Source organism: Aulonocara stuartgranti (assembly GCF_965226115.1).
Source record: "Aulonocara stuartgranti genome assembly, chromosome: 15".
In the NCBI taxonomy this organism is placed as follows: domain Eukaryota; kingdom Metazoa; phylum Chordata; class Actinopteri; order Cichliformes; family Cichlidae; genus Aulonocara; species Aulonocara stuartgranti.
Window position 1 is genome coordinate 41,942,457 of NC_138951.1, and position 17,971 is coordinate 41,960,427.

The window sequence follows — 17,971 nt, forward strand, 5'->3', positions numbered from 1 at the left end:
TGTAGCAAGACAACTTTAAAGTAGTCCTAAGAATCATAAACTCTGCAAACTCTTTTTGTTGTTTCACGTCTTTGGTTAAATAAGGTTTTAGGAAAGACTTTATTTTACTTTCAGGCTTTTTATTGACCCGCAGGGACCACGTGGATCCTGCCTGTTATGCATTGTTGTGCATATGTGGGCTACATGCCGACTACGGGAAAAGCGACCCCTGTCTTGACGTTGTTCTCTCGATAACGCAGGACTGCATTGGGCGTTCCAGGAAATAAAGGACTCCACATGAACGTCTGGAATCCCTGAAGGTTACTCACTGAGTTATAACTTATGTGTTTGTGTCAGTGTCTAACAGTAAAGGCATATAACTGTATATGAATACACAGACGAGTATCAGACACCTGTACAGAGATCATTTACTGCTACAATATAACCTGCATTATTAACATTGTATTAGTAATATATCCCACAGCACTGATGTTGCATTAGAGATGCTTATTAAAGTTATTGCCACCATGTTAACTTTTTTATTACAGGTGCAGCTATAATTATTTTATACACATTGCATGTTTGTGCTCATTCAGAGTTGATGCTCAGTCTCTTAAAGAAGGTTTTAAGCTTTGTGAAGCGCTGTGTCCTCACAATCTGTAGTGTAGGTGACTTGGAGCACAGAAGGATAAACAGCGCACACGCTTACAAACACATAATCCTGCCAGGCCAAAAGCCTGAAATTCATTTAGCTTCTAACTGCATTTCAGTTTGCTTGGTAACAGATGACAGAAGACAAGTCAAGAAAAGGACAAGCCCTCAGGGACCGTCTAGGCTGGAAATTTACTGCCATGTATGGAAGCTGTTATAGAAAGAGGAACTTCTGTGTCTGTTTTTAGCCATCTAACATGTACCATTTACTGCAATCGATGTATTTGATCTGCAATCGACGTGAGAAGGGGCGTTAACCCCGATGTTATAAAAGCATTTTCAAGTGTGTTCTTAGCAGGAGACGTGTGCTGATGTGATGCTGCAGACTTCTTCTCCTGTGTGCGTTGGACCTCACTCTTCTGGGCCTCTGCTGTTTGTTTCATTGCTCCACATTTATTGAAGTCGGGACACCTCAAAAGGAGGCGATGTGTCTCGCGTTTCTAAAGCATGAAACAGAAGTCGCTGAAATAACGACGGCTGATTAAAAACTAACTGATGAAGCACTAACTGGATATTAAATGTGAAATGAGCCGTACTAAAATGATCAGTTTAACTGGGCTCGGCCTCAGAGTCTTCCTCATCTTCACCCTGCTTTGAGTTCTTCTACACCTTTCTCCCAGACGCTGAAGTCACCATAACGATTGCTTTCCATTATAAAAAGCCACTTGTGTAACGCTCACGAGCAGGCAGGTGCTGTTATTGACTGGAGAGAAATATCTGTGCTCAGAGCACAGGATGGACGACTGCTGAAAATTCACTCGTTTTATTTTCCCTTTCTATCAGTCTCACATTTTATCTTTTGTAGCCTCCTCCAACAACAACAGCCCTTTTGTTGAGTCACGTTTTCACAGTAATTTCGATGATTCCACTATCAGCCTTTTGGCTACAGGTTATCAACAGCTACAGGAGGAAGAAAAGAAACAACAAACACAAAAAAGCTACGATACTCCTGCACAGAAGCTTCAGGGAAGCTTAGCAGTATAACAACTTGTGCTTAATGAAGGACGAAACATGAAAGGTCCTCCACCTTTAACATTTGTTACTGCTGAACACTGAACAACTGAATGTGTGACCACAGTGCTGACGGGAGACTAACAACAAACCCAAACTAAAGGCAAACGTTTCAGAACGGCCTTTACCGTCTTCAGTGGCGGGCTCAGCTTCTGACAGCAGCTCTTCACTCGCCCGTCTTTTCATCTCGCCGTCCTCCGACTCCTGTGAAGGAAAATCAGAGCAGCAAGGTTCATGCTCAGATATAGAGATACAGACTCACCTCTCTTCGGTTTGCTTCTCTGAAATAAACAGTTTTTAGTTTCCCCCCAACATCTGATTTGTCCAAATCCTTGATGACATCCATCCCTCTTTATAACATCTAACCTGCTATGATATTGTAGCAAATTTACAGCAAACTCACCTCTTTCTTGGATGAAGGTGGAGAGTAGTAGAAGTAGTGTGGGTTGGAGGGAACACTTTTGAAATACTGAGAAAGGATCTCCATGAATTTATCCTGACAACAGTTTAAAATTGAAATGATAATTATTTAAAGCCGTTAGCTTTCTGGTCCAAGAATCAGCTTTAAGGAACTGAAGAGTATGGGATCCCCCTTCAGACACTACCTGTATTATTTTGTGCAGATCTGGATACACGTCACACGCGGGTTGTGTCTGCAGCAGCGTCAGAGGGAATTCTGCTATCGCTCCTTTCTTGGGCTCTTCCTTGATCGGTGGAGATGTAGGAGCAGAGGAATCAGGAACTCCTCTGGATTCAGCCTCACTGGTGTCCTCCACTTCAGTACTGCAGCCAGAAATACCACACAATTAATAACTGTGTCAGTTAACATGAATCTTATTGCAGACTGACCTTAAAACAGTCGTTATAAAAGTGCTTTGGAAGGGAAAAGCCAACACACTGACAGCAAACTTATGAACTGGAACGTGTTAACAGATGTGATTCATCAAAGGACAATTAGCAACATGGTGTGGTGGTTTGTTGCTTTATTTGAATGATGACTGGTGAAAGGGAAACATGCATTTATCACGTCTCAAACAGCTCTGGCATCCTGGAGGTCTCAGAGCGCCACATTATTCCAACAGAGCAGCCCACTGTGGGAGCACAGGCCCACCGGTGGCAGACTGCATTTAGGAAACAGACACCATCTATACTTCTTACATTACAAACATTTTCATGAAGCTAAATGACACTAAAACTCTGCTTAGTTGTATCATAGTTTTGTGCTGTGTTCGTTCTTTCGGCTCCTGTCAGAGATCTCATCCTGGTAAACTGGAGCTCTTCTTCCGCACGCTCGCTTGCTTGCAGGGGCTGGTCTGGAGGTCTAATGTTATAGTTTTTACTGCAGTTTACTAAGTCTTTCCCTGACCATGTAAAGCACAGTGAGAAGACGAGTGCTTAGAAGTGTGACTACAAGAAACAAAGATTTGTTTATAATAGAACTAAACCCTCTTTTTACAGAAAAATAAATAAAGTTCATTAATATAACAAACGAATCAAAGTATGTTTGAGTCACACCAACATCAGCACATGTGAAGAAAACCCTGACGTAGGCCTCTGTGGATGTGAATTCACCAGCTCAGACAGCACCACCTGCTGGACAGTTTAAATCATTACCAAATGACTAAACTGTATGCTGATGGTTTGCATGCCACTAGCCCCAGATAAACAGATCCACAGACAGATGGGCAGAAACGTGGCTTACCCCCTATGCTGAGATGTTTTATGTAAAGCTAAATATAAGAAGGTGATAAGCTGTAACTTAACTTTGTTAAATAGAAGCAACTCGTTTCTCAAAGACTGGCATGTGTCTGATTCTGATGATTGGCTTCACCTGCATGAAGAGGCCACTTTATCATCGAGTTGCTCCCCCTCAGCTTCACCAAGGATAAACGTGGCAGGGCTCCTTGAAGCTTTCAGAGGCCCTCCTCCCCATCCTGGAGTCTTGCCGTGTTCCCTGAAGACCCTGATGTGTCCACATAGCGTCTGCAGGAAGGAGGTGATGTCGATCTCCTGCAGCGATTCTTCACAGTAGTCCATCGCCATCAGGACGTCCTGGGAGCTGATGTTGTAGGACTGCTGCAGGCTGCGGTATACACCTGACAAGAACATGGACGCGTGACCAAACGACGCTCGGACGAGTTTCAGTCACTGTATTTTAACACCTGTGAAATCATGGACGACTGTGACATGTTGCACTGCTGTGATGGACTTAACCTCAGATCCTCAGTTGTGTGTGTGTTTTGGTGGAGTAAGGATTTTTCTTTTTGACTACTCAGTTAAGCTTGAAGCATTCGTGTTGGTGGACACAGATCACCTTTGACGTAGCTCTGGTGGTAATGCTCCTGCAGCATGCTGCAGTAGTTGGCCAGCTCCTTGTGTTTGTGAGGCTGAGACAGGAGGTCGGTCCAAGGAGACTGACTGCTGCGATCCTGAGATAGAGACCTGCTGGGGAACAACAGCACAGAAAAGACACTGAGAAGAGGAACCCGGGTCTGACAGGATGATGAAGGATCAGTTGAACCCACAAGGATAGATTACGTTAGTACATAAAACCTCAATTTCACACATGTAGAAAACAGTGCTGGTTAAAATACAGACAGTTCCACTGCACCTAGTTTTGCATAAGCACTTACATGAACCCATATCTGCACCACAGTACAAGCCCAGTCACAAGGCCGAGAGACCAGTCGATGAAACCCTCACAAGCCAAAATCCTTCTGACCGACTGCTAAATGACCGACATGCATTTCCCAAAGCAAATAAATTTGAATGTTTCCATGTTAACCATGGTTGTTGACTGGTCTCTATGCTTATGTGACTGGGACTGGGGATTAAGCATCATCGAAGGAGCCAATAAGCCTGTGAGGGACAGCTGAACCTCCACAGCAAGCATCTGAAGCGCTGAATTAGGGGAGGAGCAAACATGATTTATCAGGTCAAAGTCAGGGAGAGACGAGTCATTTAACAATATTTCTATTTTTAACCTAAGTGTAGAAATTATTTGTGTGTGTTTATAGGTTTGTAGTTTAAACTTAAAATAAGACACAAAAATCTAAAACAACAGTCTTAATTCAGTATTGACACCCAGAGTTAACTGTTAGTTAAGCACAGGAAGTCTTTTATTGTTTCCCAGTTAACCCATTCTAAGTATTAGGATAGACTCCAGTATGCTTCTGTTTATAAACATCAGCATAACTTTACATGTTTACAAATATGTCGTGGCCCCATGCTGTCAGTTTAAGCATCACCAGTCTCTGCATTCCCGCTACATCAGTGGTTCGCAAACTGTGGTACGCGTACCACTGGTGGTACTTTGGCTCCATCTAGTGGTACGTGGGAAGTCTCCAGATTAAATGATATCTGGCACGTTCTGGTTCAAACGTACAGCTCTGCTGTCACTTCCAACATGAATGAAGACAGAAAACTAAACAGCAGTGACGTTTGTAGGGTTACTGAAGTTGGGCTAGCTGCTATATAATGATGTGCTACGTGATCGCTAGCAACACAGCTATGTTAGCATAAACACAGTGAAGCTGGAGGATGAAGCTAACTTTCTTCCACTGGATAAAAGTTAACCTGAGGGTTCCTGATAGTTAGGGACAAATGCAGTCGTATGGCAGGATGCTGTAAACGGACCAAACTTCAGCAGGAGAACAACTGAGATAATACATCCACAATACGAGGTTAGTCATTCATATACTGCTGCTGGGCTGCAGCTACATCGTAAGGGTTTAAACACTGAGCTGTAAAATGAACAGTGAGAGGCCGACAGTGATCACTGACTGTTTTTACGGGCTTGTTGAGATTAGAACAAGGTACAAAGTATTAAAACATGTTAAAAACACAGCAGCCTTAATAAACACGGAGCAGTTTGTTCAGACGTCATCACTTAACGATTGGCTATCCCACCTGCTGTTTTAATGCAGCACAGTTATTACTATTATGACGTGTCACATCCTGTTCATGACAGTTAAAATAAATAACATTCATATAAGAAATAAAACTGTCTCGTGTAAACTGCATGTGGTGTTAAATAGGCTGATCTGCACTGTTCAGAGTGCAGTGTCTGTGTGACACTCTTATATAGAATAACAGGTATCAATAATCATCCCTGACAAATATCCTGCCGACCCAACAGAGTTTGGCTTCAAATATCACTACAATCCACATTCAGTGTTTCTGAGGTGTACCAGTAAATACTGCCAACTATTTTAAACTATTGCTGTCAGCTTCAAGCATGCAGTGAGTGCTGTTTCACACAGAAAACTGAATTATTGCATTACTCAGTCGCACCAGCACAAATAATGTAAACAGAAAGTTTGATCTGTCCACATCATCTCTTTGAATTAAAACTATAGTTCATGTGTAATCCTTGGCTCATCAGCAGTGAGGCTGGTTCTCCACTAAAACAAATTACAAAGCTGAAGAGCAGCAGACAAAACTGCAGCCTGTGATAGTATCAGTGTTAATACATATAAATACAGCGAGGCCAGCATCCCGCTGAGACTTTCATAATTCATGTTCATGGATAAAAACCTTGTATATAAAACATGGATGTAGATCCCAGGTTTAAATATCAGTCTAAACTGGAAGTGTCTTAAACCTGCAGTCCTTCCCCCATCCCACAGGAAGTGTCTGAGGCAATTTTGATTTACAACCTCAAAAAAAAAAAAACACGTCTTGGTATTTATGATACCAAACATCATTTTTATGTCTTATTCAGTAGGACAGGACAGCAGGCATGAAGGCAAGGCCACAGTTTTAAGAGACTTCAACAATGTCAGAGCTCCAAATAAGCAACAGAAGAAGAAATGTGACCCTTTGATGAGTGTCTGTGGTTTTCTCTGATGTTTGCAGCAACAGGAGGAAGCACAGACAGGCCCGGGGAGTAGATGCTTTTACCAGCCTAGTTTTAGGAAAGCCACACTGTCCCGCTCTACAAGCGCATCCCCAAGTTGCCACAAGTGTCCAGAGAAAGCTGAGCAGCCCCTCAGCAGACAGAAGGAGAGCAGACAGACAGACAGTGTGCTACCTGAACTTCATCTGCTGACACATCTCCCAGGACTCTGCATCTCGGGCTCTATTCTCCCCCGTGAAGACAACCAGAGACACACATGTTAACATCTCCACTGCAACAATCCAAGGCTCGCAGTGCGTCACACAATCATGACAAAGCCTAATTACAACACGGCTCCTCTTCGTCTAGTACTTCTAAGACTGGGTTAGATGATCCATATTCAGTATTTGGTGACGGTTTTTGTGTTCCAGGCAATAACAGTGTCATTATTATGAGATAGCCAAGGTTACAAAGAGACCCAAATATATACAATAATTCTATAAGACCTTCTTATCATTTTATAATTGTAACTGGCAACACAACTGTAAAACCTTCCTTGTCTTTCAGGATTTCAATGCTTGCTTGTTTTTCCCTCAGTACCTGAAGAAGACGTCCCTGGGTTGGCGGCTGGAGTTTGGGTGAACCAGCTGCTCTTTCAGATTCTCCAGTGAACAGTTGTAGACGTAAACTGGACACTTCAGCTGGCTGCTGTCACCAGTGCTCTGCTGGGAAAGCTGTCTGCTGAGGCTGATATGGAAGTCTGACTTGTGTGGCTCAGAGAAGTGGACTCCTTCTTTTTCTGCAGCATCTGGAAACATCAGAAAAACGTCAATCTTTGTGCAAAATGTTTGAACAATTCAAACCCTGCAGACGTGCGGTTTTAGGCTCACCTGAGCCCGGCATCCAACTCTCCATCTCTGAGCCTCTGCTGTCCCAGCTGTTCTGCTCCAGGGTCTGGGAGTCAGCAGCTCCAGTCTGGCCATCAGATGGAGATGAGAGCACAGGGGACCTGGCGGTGCTGGAGCTCAGTCGCCGACTAGAGCGCAGGCTGAGTCCAGACTCGGACCCTTCAAAGCCACCAGTGGATCCAGACAAAGAGTCAGCCTGAGATTTGTTGCTGGGGGTCAAAGCGTCGTCCTCCTGTGTGCTCACATTACTCCGAGGCTCGGTCTCTCCTGAAGCCATCAACATCAGAACATCTGCAACATAACAAACATCATGAGAGCGCGCTAGAAGCACCACAGCCAACAAACTCCAGACTCACCTGTGAAGGTAGCAGGAAGGAAGGTGAGGATTAGATGCTGGGAGCTGATGCACTTGGCATAACATCTCCACTGTGGCGCAGAGCAGCTGCTCTCCAACAACAGGGGCTCTTCATCCACAAGGTCTGCATTGCTGAAACTCTGCCAAACACAACAGACATTTGTCACGAATACAGGAAAGACCAACGAGGGACCTGAAGCAGCTCCCACTGCAGATTTCCAGTGTGGTTGTGGCCTCATTACCCACAGAAACAGTCAGAGAGCTCAAAAGGACTATTTCAATTTATTAGAGAAATGTTTGCATTCCTATCCCATGATTTACTTTAGTACGTTTAACTAGAAACAGCAGACTGAAAGAAAACAATACAAGTATCACAGACGTGTGTGGCCTAAAGGCACCAACGGCTGTAAGGATTCAAACATTTTCAAAGGCTTCAACAGATCATCACTAGCTGCATTAGAACAACATAAATAAAAAAACACTTAAAAGTGACACAGGTTTGGTTTTGTGCCAATGTTGGAGATCACCTGTAAAGTGCTGGTTGACCCCATCACCTCTCTGCTGCTGCCGGCCGTGTAGAATGACGTCACCGTGTCCTGTTTCTCTGGAGGCTTGACGCACTCCTCTAAAGAAACCGAGACGACAGAGAAACTGATAAAACAGAGAACAAAACACTCATATTTTGTTACTCTCCTATCATTCTTTTCCAATTATAATGGGATCATCTACCTCCAGGAGATACTCTGGCTAGATTCACGTCCACTTGGACACAGACTCGTACAGACCTTTAATAACCGGCAGGGAGAAAGGAGCGACGTGGCCGTCTCGTTCCCGCTCCAAGATGTGATGCATGAAGGCGACGTGGTCCCCGTCAGCTAACGGGATCTCTCTGTCACTCAGCTCGTTCTCCAGGCTGGTGTGGAAGAGGCTGAGCAGGAGCTCATTGGGCAGGCAGTGGGAGCTGTTCATCTGCTCCTCACTCCCCGTCGCTGAGCACAAAAAGGGAAACGCGCTCAAATCGATTTATTATATTTATTTATTATCATTTCTAAGCGTATAGATGCATGTTGTAGGACACAGATGGAAGTGAGATGCATTAAGATCAGCGAGCCCTCATATACAGTGCGCTACTCTGTCTAAAGCAGGTTGACGTAAAACGTGCTGTACATACCTGTGCTGAATGTGACGAAAAACAGCTCAACCTGCTGGCATTTTGGGAGCAGCTTAATGAGGTCAAACTGGAAAGGGACCATGTGGATGCTCTCCTCAGAGACCAGATGTTCTCCTGCACGCACACATAATGGAAAATCATCACATTTTCAAACAAGCAAAAACCGGAGAATCGCATCCGCTGAGCCATCAAGGCTTTAATGTATTCAGCTTTAGTTTAATGTTTGACTAGAATGAGCTCAACAAACGTCTAACAACGGCAGACTGAGTGCTAACACTTCAGCGAGGCACGACTCTTGCAGGCGTTTCTGTGATGTGAGACGTTTTGCTAACGCTGATTAAAAGCTACGTTTGTTACCTTGTGCATCCTTGAGTCCAGCTGGCAGAGAGCAGACCTGATCCTTATTCTGACACAGCTGGCTCAGATATTCAAAGGTCATCATGGTGGACATGCAGGCCAAGTCCCTCGGGAAGATCTGCAACACAACAGGGATGCGTAAACCAAACCTGCTGCTTTTGACGAGCAAAGCTTCACGTACACAAACGGAGCAAACTGAGCTCTAGTTTGAGAGCAGCTTGTATAAGCCAGCTTTTCGTACTGCTCGAGGGAGCTCCTGGTACTTAAGGCCCTGAAAGGAGCGGTGCTGATCCGTGCAGTTCACCGTGCCGCACTGCGGTTCCACCCAGCATTCGGTCACGAGGTTCAGCTCCGTGTCCAGGTCGACTGCCTCCACCTCGGTGTCATTGTCGTCGTCGGTGGAGAAGCTAGAACTCCACGAAAGACAAAACAAAATGCTGAAAATTGAAGAGTTCAGCTGAGCTGCACAAACATTTTGAACTGTGTTAAAGGGCTTCGTGTTAGATTAACACTTTGCAGACATCGACACAGCATCAGGGTATCTCAGATTAAATGACAACGACACGCTGCTGGCGGAACATAAACATGTCAGTCACACAGCTTCTTCCTCATCACTGTCGATACCACACGCTGACCAGCTGCAGCTTTGCAATAAACATGAATAAATCAGTCAAACTGAGCCTGGATGTAAAATGCTGCATTATGTACATGTTACTGTTTTTTAAGAGGTTCTGAGGTTCAAATGAAATCCACCGTTTCTGGTTTCTGTTGCTTATTTGTAGCTTTAATAAACAGGTGAAGTAAACGTAGACTTTGATCACGCTGAACTCAAACCAAGTGACAAACATTCCTGTTGCTTTTAATAAAAGCTGCGTCCTAACAGCGTGTCCTGGTCTAAACTATGGGTACTGCCAGGCTTACCTGTCCTTCGTTGAGGTAGAGTGAGGGGGAAACAGGATATACTGAACAATACAAGAGTGACTCTCTCTGTCCACGTCTCCTGATGTTCCCTGAAGACACAAATAAAACCAAATCAGGATCACAGAGAATCACTTTGGGAGAGCAGTTTGTCCTGCTGTTCTTTACCTTCATTGGCAGCTCGATCACCAGGTTTATAATGCCCTCGCCACTGGCAGCAAAGTTGAAGCCTTCTGACAGGCGAATCCTGCAGACATCAGGACAATTTTAAGGTTTTGCATCTCAAAGAGAAGAAATTTGTAAAGAGAGACACGGCACTTAAAGAATCCTGAATTTAGATCAGAATCATCTTTGTTTGTTCCAGTTTGATTTATGGGAGAGCTGCATAACCACAGAGTAGATACCATCAAAACCACGGTGAAAAACTGCTGCTCAAATGCGTGCATTTTTTCCTCTGGCTCATTTATATTCGTAGCTGTGGTATTTTTAAATAGATCACATTTAATAGTTTGAACTTACTCCGAGAGCACGGACAGGATATGGGCAACAGCCTGCATGGCTACAGCCGGTCCCTGGCTGCTCTGCACGGCCCACACCCAACGCTGGTGCAGGAAGTAACGTGACAGAGAGGCCAGCGTCGAGGAGGCTGTGCGGTTTGCTGCCACGCTGAGGGGTGCAGCGGTGTTGGAGGGCAGTGGGAAGGTCTCCATGTTGAAGATGAAGGGAGTCCTGAAGTCTAGAGGAAGCTTGTCATACCTGCACAGGATCAGCCGTTAGTCTCCATTCAGTTGCTGTTGGTAGCAACAGCAAACTGTGTAACCAGTACTTTTAAGTGGTTATGCATTTATTTATTTATTATTAGATTACATGACCTTCCTCTGGTGGCCTACTATGACATGGACCGACCTGATTAGCAGCTTTTCCAGAGGCTTACTGACCACCACCACACAGGGTCTGTCAGAGAGCGCAGGCTTGGGAGCAGGGATGGAGGGAGACTTGGATGGAGACGGGTGGCCCACAGCCTTCCTCTTGGTTTTGGGTGTTGCCTCTTTGTTCTGAACACGATGAGGGAAGCGAAGCTTGAGGATCTGCTCTCGCAGCTCATCCACAATCTGATTTTAGAAAACAAAGCACAACACGAGTCTCACAGAGAGTTACAAGTGGGGCAGTTTGTTCCCCGAGCATACATGTGTCCTATAACCTCCTTTCATGTTTTTACAAAACTGCTCATAAAAGAAACGGAGAACCACATTTTATAAAAACAGTGCACGAAAAATACAATACTGTCATCTACTAACAGCTATGGATCATAACACTGATATTGTATTGGCCCCATGTTTTTTGACTGAGTACCTTGTTCCTAATGTGGGCCGGTGTGCCGATGGGGAAACCCAGACGCAGGACCATGCAGGGGGTCTTTGAGATGACACGCACCAAGTAGAAGGAGGTGGGAGGCTGATCAGAAGAGCTGCTGAGAAAAAACAAAGAGCGTTGAGGCAGAAGCAGTGAGTCTTAAACATCATCAGCCAACACCACCTGTCGTCTCACCTGTATATGAGTTTTACATACGAGTAACCCTCCACCAGCACGAAGCTGCTGCAGTCCCTCAGCAGTGACGTGAGGGCCGAGTGGGAGATGCGACACTGGATGGTGCTGTAGCGCCCGTTGTTCCCAGGTGTGTGCAGATGTTTGGGGACAGGCCTGCAAAGGTCAAAGTATTGTGGTAGCAATGAAAGACTGGCAAAGAAAAACAAGCTGATATAAACAAATATGGCTGATAAAAAGAATACAAGAGCTTCATTATTCTTAATGCAAGCTCAATCATCCAGGTAAGGAAATCTCAGTGGTTGTTGATCAGTGGTCATGAGGATTTGCATAATTAAGATGAAGGAACTGCCCTCCCAGCCCATTGTTCCCTCAGTGGGCTGGTTTCAGTCACTGTGCAAATGTCCTGTTTATAAGATTGAAACCTGCAGTCAGCTGAGACTGAAGACGTCACCTGATGATGACGAAACGTTTCTCCCACAAAACGCTACGTCCAGATAAACAGAATCAACTTTTGGAGATTCATTATTCTTACATATCATGCTCAAGGATGATGACAATGCGATGCATGTGTAGCCATCTCTGCCAGAAGTTGGCGTCCATGGAGAGGATGGGCTTCCAGTATGATGCAAACTGGGACTGAGAGGAATCTTTGGATCCACTGTGCTGCAGAGACAAGACCTGGAGGAGGAGGAGAGACACGACAGCGTTAAGAGACAAACAGATAAACAGAGCTGGTCTCTACAAACACTACATGTTAGTAGGTCCCACACAGCGGGAACAATAAGAACGATTTGTGAATATTTAGGTCCATTCTGGTGTCTTGCTTCATAAATCTGCAGGATTTAGGAGCATTCGGGATGAAAGTTTCCCAAGAAAAAATGCAACTACGCAAAAGCAACACTTTGTGACACACAGAGTTTTTAAACCTTGCACCAACACAGATCATAAGAGTTGGTAAGTTCCCAGCATAGTGTGAAGTATAGCAACAAGGCTGACCGGAGTGGTGGAACCAGGAGGGATGTAGAACAGGGGAACTCCATTTTTGGTGCTCTCAGGAATCATGTAGTTCTCAGGCATCGAGTTAAACGACTGCAGGTGCACCAACATCTGATCAGTTTGGTTGATGCTGGAAAGGACAAACAGCACATGGATTTTCATATCAATATGGCTACATGATGGTGGGATCGCACAGAGTCTCTAACTGGAAACCAGATTCCAGTCCTCATGTCGTACCTCTGCAGTGTGTTCCAGAAGCGCCGGATGACAGAGGTGCGGTACTGGCTGGTGATGGGTTTCCTCTGGGTGCAGCTGATGTCGTGCAAGATGTCGTAGCTCCCCTCCATCGTCACCTCCACTCTGGTGGTTCTCTTGGAGGGGTCCAGTGGCCAGGAGGCAGCCGCGAGATACTCAATGTGCATGTTGTGTTTCCATAAGAGCACGAGCTTCACCTCCAGCTGAGTCCCACCTAATGTCACCAGCAGCTTCAGTCTCAACACAAACATTCAGTTTTCCTGACTTGGTGTGAGATGTTAGTAAAGACACACAGCCGTTTACCTTTAGTGAGGCTGATGTCAGTGATGGTGTAGCCCTCTCTCAGTCTCACAGACAGCACGCTGATTAGATGAGCATGGACCTCCTTCTCCGTGTGCTTCTTCCTCCTCATGACCAGAGCAGGGTTTCCACTGGCCGACACCAGGTGCTCGTTGAACAGCTTGTGCTGGGAAACTACAAAAAACAGAAGCAGTTAGTATGTGTCATGATGATTAGAACCATCACTATCGTCTTCATCACTAACAATAAAGAGATTATGGCCTACAAACGCTAATAAGCTGACAATGAAGAGCAAGAGGACTAGCGATAAATGCAGCAGTGTTTGAACTCCTCGGACATTTTTGTAATTCTATGTATTCCTTCATATGACCTGAAATATAACTGGTTTTTCATATAATGTAGCTAAAGAGATCCCAGGTAAGTAACTGTTAACAATCTATGGAACTAAGAGAATTCAACATATCTTGTATTTGTGATACGCTTAAGATTAATATTATAATTCAGCAGCTGCTTTTCTGTAAAAACTGACAGTAAAATGTAAAAAAGGCTTGGTGTAAATCAGCGCTCCTCAACCTTTTTTGCTCCACAGACGGTTTCATGTCAGACAATATTTTTAAGGTGTCGCGGATAAATACAACAAAATAAAATGATGCGACCGAGACAAACTGTGGTGTTTTGTAAATATAATAATAAATATTAATTCACTGTGTAACTTTATTAGCAGCGTCCTCCTGAAATGCACCAACAACATGAGAGTAACATCCTCCTCTCTGCCCCTTAATGCTCTCTGGTCACTATGGTAACGCGTAAATATTTCTTTCAAAATAAGACACAACTACAACACAGGAAAGACCCAGGGAACCAGAGCTAACGATAAAAACCCTGAAAACCATAAACTTCACACCGGAGCCTCAAGTCTCGCAGCCCGGTACCAAACGACCGGTACCGGTGCGTGAGTCGTTTGGTACCGGTGGTGTCAACCAGAGTGCTGTCCTGTGAGGCCTGATGGGGGAACGCTCATATATTCATGTAAAATGAGTCATTGAGACTGAGGATTCAAAAAAACGTTAACAATAAAAAACACAGCTTTTGTGTTTCAAAACAAAGAATAAATATTTAGATTCTGCACCGTTTTAAAAACTGTCAGAGCTCATTTGTGTTGCATCCTGTCACTGAACCAGTGCTCACAGGACTGATGAAAAAACTAGCATCAGACTTGTACATCGTTGTCTCACCACAGAAATACTCTGAGTTCATGGACTCGGGGCTCTTGAGGAAGGAGTATGTTAGAAATGCTTTGTGGTAGGCATTCATCTCCTCGCTGTTTAGGTCCACTTCAGGACAGCTGGGCAGGTAGGAGCCAAAAGTGGCTAATGAGATGAACTTCATCAGCTCGACGTTGGGGATATAGCCAAAGCTGCAGTCGTAGGAGTACGCCCCGCCAACCTGTGCATGCAAAAACAGGACTCAGAGACGAGCAGCTGGAGAATCCCCTAAATATCTTTAAATAATAATCATCATCACTTCTATTGTGGAAAACGATTGTTGTGACTGCTTTAGATAACAGTTCTTGCACACAAAAATGTATATTCAGAATACAGAGTTAGATTCTTGTCTTTACTTGTACAAAGGAGCAGGAGATGGTTCCACTCCGGAGCTGGTTCAGCAGGGTTTCACACATGGCCACATCAGGAACACTCGTGACCCCGTCCGTGATTATAATGATGCCTTTGACAGAAAGACAAGTAAAGAAAGGAGTCGGTGTTCCAAGTTTATTCTTCTTTGTAAAGCACTGGCAACTTTATATCCATCGCTCCAGGATCGTCACATAAATGACTGTCATGTGGTACAAAACCATTCGTTAAAAACCTTTAAAAGTTACAGGAAGCTTATGTGTGTTTTATGCGACTGCATTTACTTGTTCATCAATGAAACTTAACGTTAAAAAACAAATGCACGCAGAGTTTCAACCTCTCTATTTTTATTTCTCTCATAAGTACACCTGTCATTTTACAGAAGAGAAACTGAGTGCATCAGTGATTTAACCTGTCTGAGAGTGTGCACTCTTCCTCCATCAATCATGTCATAAACTCAATAAAAACAACAGTTTCTTGGCTTGCAGAATAAAGGAAGCCATGACAAAGTCCCAGATGTGTGACTTCAGTGGTTCACATCAGATCAATAAGTTGACCCATACAGCAGGAAAACAACATCAGTAATATCTGATGGAGTACTGTGTGCTTTCAGATGTTAACGGTTATTTCTGAGGAAACAATCATCCAGGTAAGAAGATCCCAAAAGGCTGATACTCTTCATCAGCGTTTTCACGTCTTCAGTCTCAGCTGACTGCAGGTTTCAATCTTATAAACAGGACATTTGCATAATGACTGAAACCAGCCCACTGAAGGAACAATGGGCTGGGAGGTCACCTTCATCATAATTATGCAAATCCTCATCACCACTGATCAATGTCCATGAGTCCCATTCACAGAGAGGTGGGGAACGGCTGCAATCACAGCATGTAAGATGGAGACAGATGCACCCTCTGCTTCAGAGGTGGTCGTTCCCTTTTCACAGAAATGTGCTGTTTATAAGGTTGAAACCTGCAGTCAGCTGAGATTAGTGACGAAACTCCTCCCCCACTGAAAACGTGCAGATGAACAGAATCAACCTTTTGGGCTCTGAGGAAACAGTTCTCTTGATCTGTGGATGTCAAGTGCAAAATCATCTGCATAAAAACAGATTTGTTCTTAGAAGAGACGTTTTTTAAATAAGGCACGACAACGAAAGAGAAACTGCTAAATAACACCTCTGATACTTGAAGTGTAACTTCACCAACCTGCACTGGAGTTGGGAGGCAGCAGCTGAAGGGCCAGGATGCCCTGGCGTACCATGCTGACCAGCCCCATTTCAGCTGACACCAGGGAAACACTTTGCGTCCGGTGGGGGTGCTCGTCCAAGCCGCTGCTCTGGTCACTTGAGTTCTGTGACGGCTCCACGCACTAAGAAGCAAAGGAAATATAAATGTGTTAGGACACATTTAATGCACAACATAGAAGGCAGGATTTAATGCCACACTCATTCTTTATAAAGCAGCATTAAACTGTGACACGCTTTGATGTAGACTCACAAGCTGCCCCCAGGTGGAGGAGCTTTTAGTTCACTTTGCTGAGGGCAGTTACAACATGTGCTTTCATAGGTGGACAAGGTGACGCACTGAATGCAGTGCAAAGTCTGCCCCTGTTTGTTTTCTAGCAAATAACAGTGAATAATGTCAGCAGGGAATTGTGTGTTTGTTAACATATCAGGATATCAGCTACTCGCTCCCCTGGGATCATCAGCCGTGTGATGAGAGACGATATTTTACTGACCTGCATAATCAGTCGACCCACAAAAAGACTCAGACATAGCTGTTTAAAGTCTGGCCCTTCTTCCCAAAATGAACCATTCAATAAAGATCTTTGACAGAAGATCTTTTTCTTAAAAACAATGACCTGCTACAAACAGGGGTCACAAGTAGGGATGGGTACCGGTGTCCGGTGCCATGATGGCACCGGTTCTGACATAAACGGTAGTAACCAGACCGAAAAGCAGCGCACATTTCGGTGCTTTATTTCGGTGCTTTTTTTTTCACTTCTAGCCAATCATTTTACGTTTCCGAGGATAGTAGGCGGGTCCAGGTACGTACGTTCTTTTAGAGCAGAGCTACAGATTAAAAATGTCCAAGGCGAAGCGGTCAAAGTCTGGCTGTACTTCACAGCAAAAGATGCAAACTCAGCAGCAACAAGTGCTTTAAGCTGATACTGTGATACTGTCAAAGGAGGTAACTCCTCGAATCTGATGAAACACCTGGCGACGCATAGCGTTTTGTTAAAAGCCGAGAAATGCGCCGTATTTGATAGCTTGCTGCGAGACCTCACACCGAGCACATCTACTGCGGGTGTGGTGCCAGTTATCAGACCGGAGTTAGCAACATCCCCCAAAAACCCGAAGAGGAGAGTCCTGGCCCCTAGCCCTGCCAGTGTAGCAGGAATGATGAGGATGATGATGCAGCAGCAGCCGTTCTTCTCTGCGTGAGTAGCTTAATGTTGTTCGTGTGTAATTTACGTTGAGTAGGCTAACCACGTTATTACATTAATGCATGTAAGGTGAACTAGCAAACATCATCATAGCTACATGCGGCTGTCTTCTTGTTTGATGGCAGATACTCCCTTCACCCTGGCCAAAAAGGCTAAAATGACCAAAGAAAAAGAGGAAAACAGCTGAACATTAGGGCTGAACGATATATCGCATTTGCGATAATATCGCGACATGATCAAGTGCAATTTTCTAACCGCAAAGGCTGCGATTATACTCTGGACATGTCCAAATTCATGGGCTGCATCCTCCTGAGGCCGCATTTGTAGACCGATTACGTCACACCGACGCGCCGAAGGCTGTCCAAATTACTACCATATCCCAGAATTCATAGCGCGGCCCAGCCAAACTCCAGTTTCCAGCAATGGCGGCCGCTACTAAGTTTTAAAATTACTCATACTAATCTTTCTGGGTCACAAAAAAAACTTTTAACATATTTTCAGGCGATAAAGTAGCTGTGTAAACATCAAATATCTGCTCGGTTTATC

The 17,971-nt window shown here is 44.5% G+C and overlaps 1 protein-coding gene across 19 annotated transcripts in view; it reads right to left on the bottom strand.

Annotated features, from left to right (window-relative positions):
• Positions 1-17,971, bottom strand: part of szt2 (SZT2 subunit of KICSTOR complex) — a 112,949-nt gene that overhangs the window by 87,993 nt on the left and 6,985 nt on the right. For 6 of the 19 annotated variants that reach the window (XM_082506003.1, XM_082505990.1, XM_082506007.1 and 3 more), the window contains exons 6-32: positions 16,186-16,348; positions 14,968-15,074; positions 14,582-14,792; positions 13,350-13,520; positions 13,029-13,260; positions 12,792-12,921; positions 12,328-12,473; positions 11,796-11,948; positions 11,601-11,718; positions 11,154-11,359; positions 10,767-11,003; positions 10,416-10,494; positions 10,251-10,339; positions 9,571-9,742; positions 9,330-9,447; positions 8,973-9,086; positions 8,587-8,790; positions 8,329-8,426; positions 7,803-7,941; positions 7,429-7,737; positions 7,139-7,346; positions 6,734-6,781; positions 4,016-4,146; positions 3,533-3,797; positions 2,307-2,484; positions 2,105-2,197; positions 1,830-1,905 (exon numbers count right to left, since the gene is read on the bottom strand). In XM_082506003.1, the coding sequence (XP_082362129.1) occupies positions 1,830-1,905; positions 2,105-2,197; positions 2,307-2,484; positions 3,533-3,797; positions 4,016-4,146; positions 6,734-6,781; positions 7,139-7,346; positions 7,429-7,737; positions 7,803-7,941; positions 8,329-8,426; positions 8,587-8,790; positions 8,973-9,086; positions 9,330-9,447; positions 9,571-9,742; positions 10,251-10,339; positions 10,416-10,494; positions 10,767-11,003; positions 11,154-11,359; positions 11,601-11,718; positions 11,796-11,948; positions 12,328-12,473; positions 12,792-12,921; positions 13,029-13,260; positions 13,350-13,520; positions 14,582-14,792; positions 14,968-15,074; positions 16,186-16,348 (4,195 nt within the window). The remainder of the gene's footprint in view (positions 1-1,829; positions 1,906-2,104; positions 2,198-2,306; positions 2,485-3,532; positions 3,798-4,015; positions 4,147-6,733; positions 6,782-7,138; positions 7,347-7,428; positions 7,738-7,802; positions 7,942-8,328; positions 8,427-8,586; positions 8,791-8,972; positions 9,087-9,329; positions 9,448-9,570; positions 9,743-10,250; positions 10,340-10,415; positions 10,495-10,766; positions 11,004-11,153; positions 11,360-11,600; positions 11,719-11,795; positions 11,949-12,327; positions 12,474-12,791; positions 12,922-13,028; positions 13,261-13,349; positions 13,521-14,581; positions 14,793-14,967; positions 15,075-16,185; positions 16,349-17,971) is intronic. The other 13 variants (XM_082505992.1, XM_082505999.1, XM_082505997.1 and 10 more) reach the window with 9 other exon arrangements.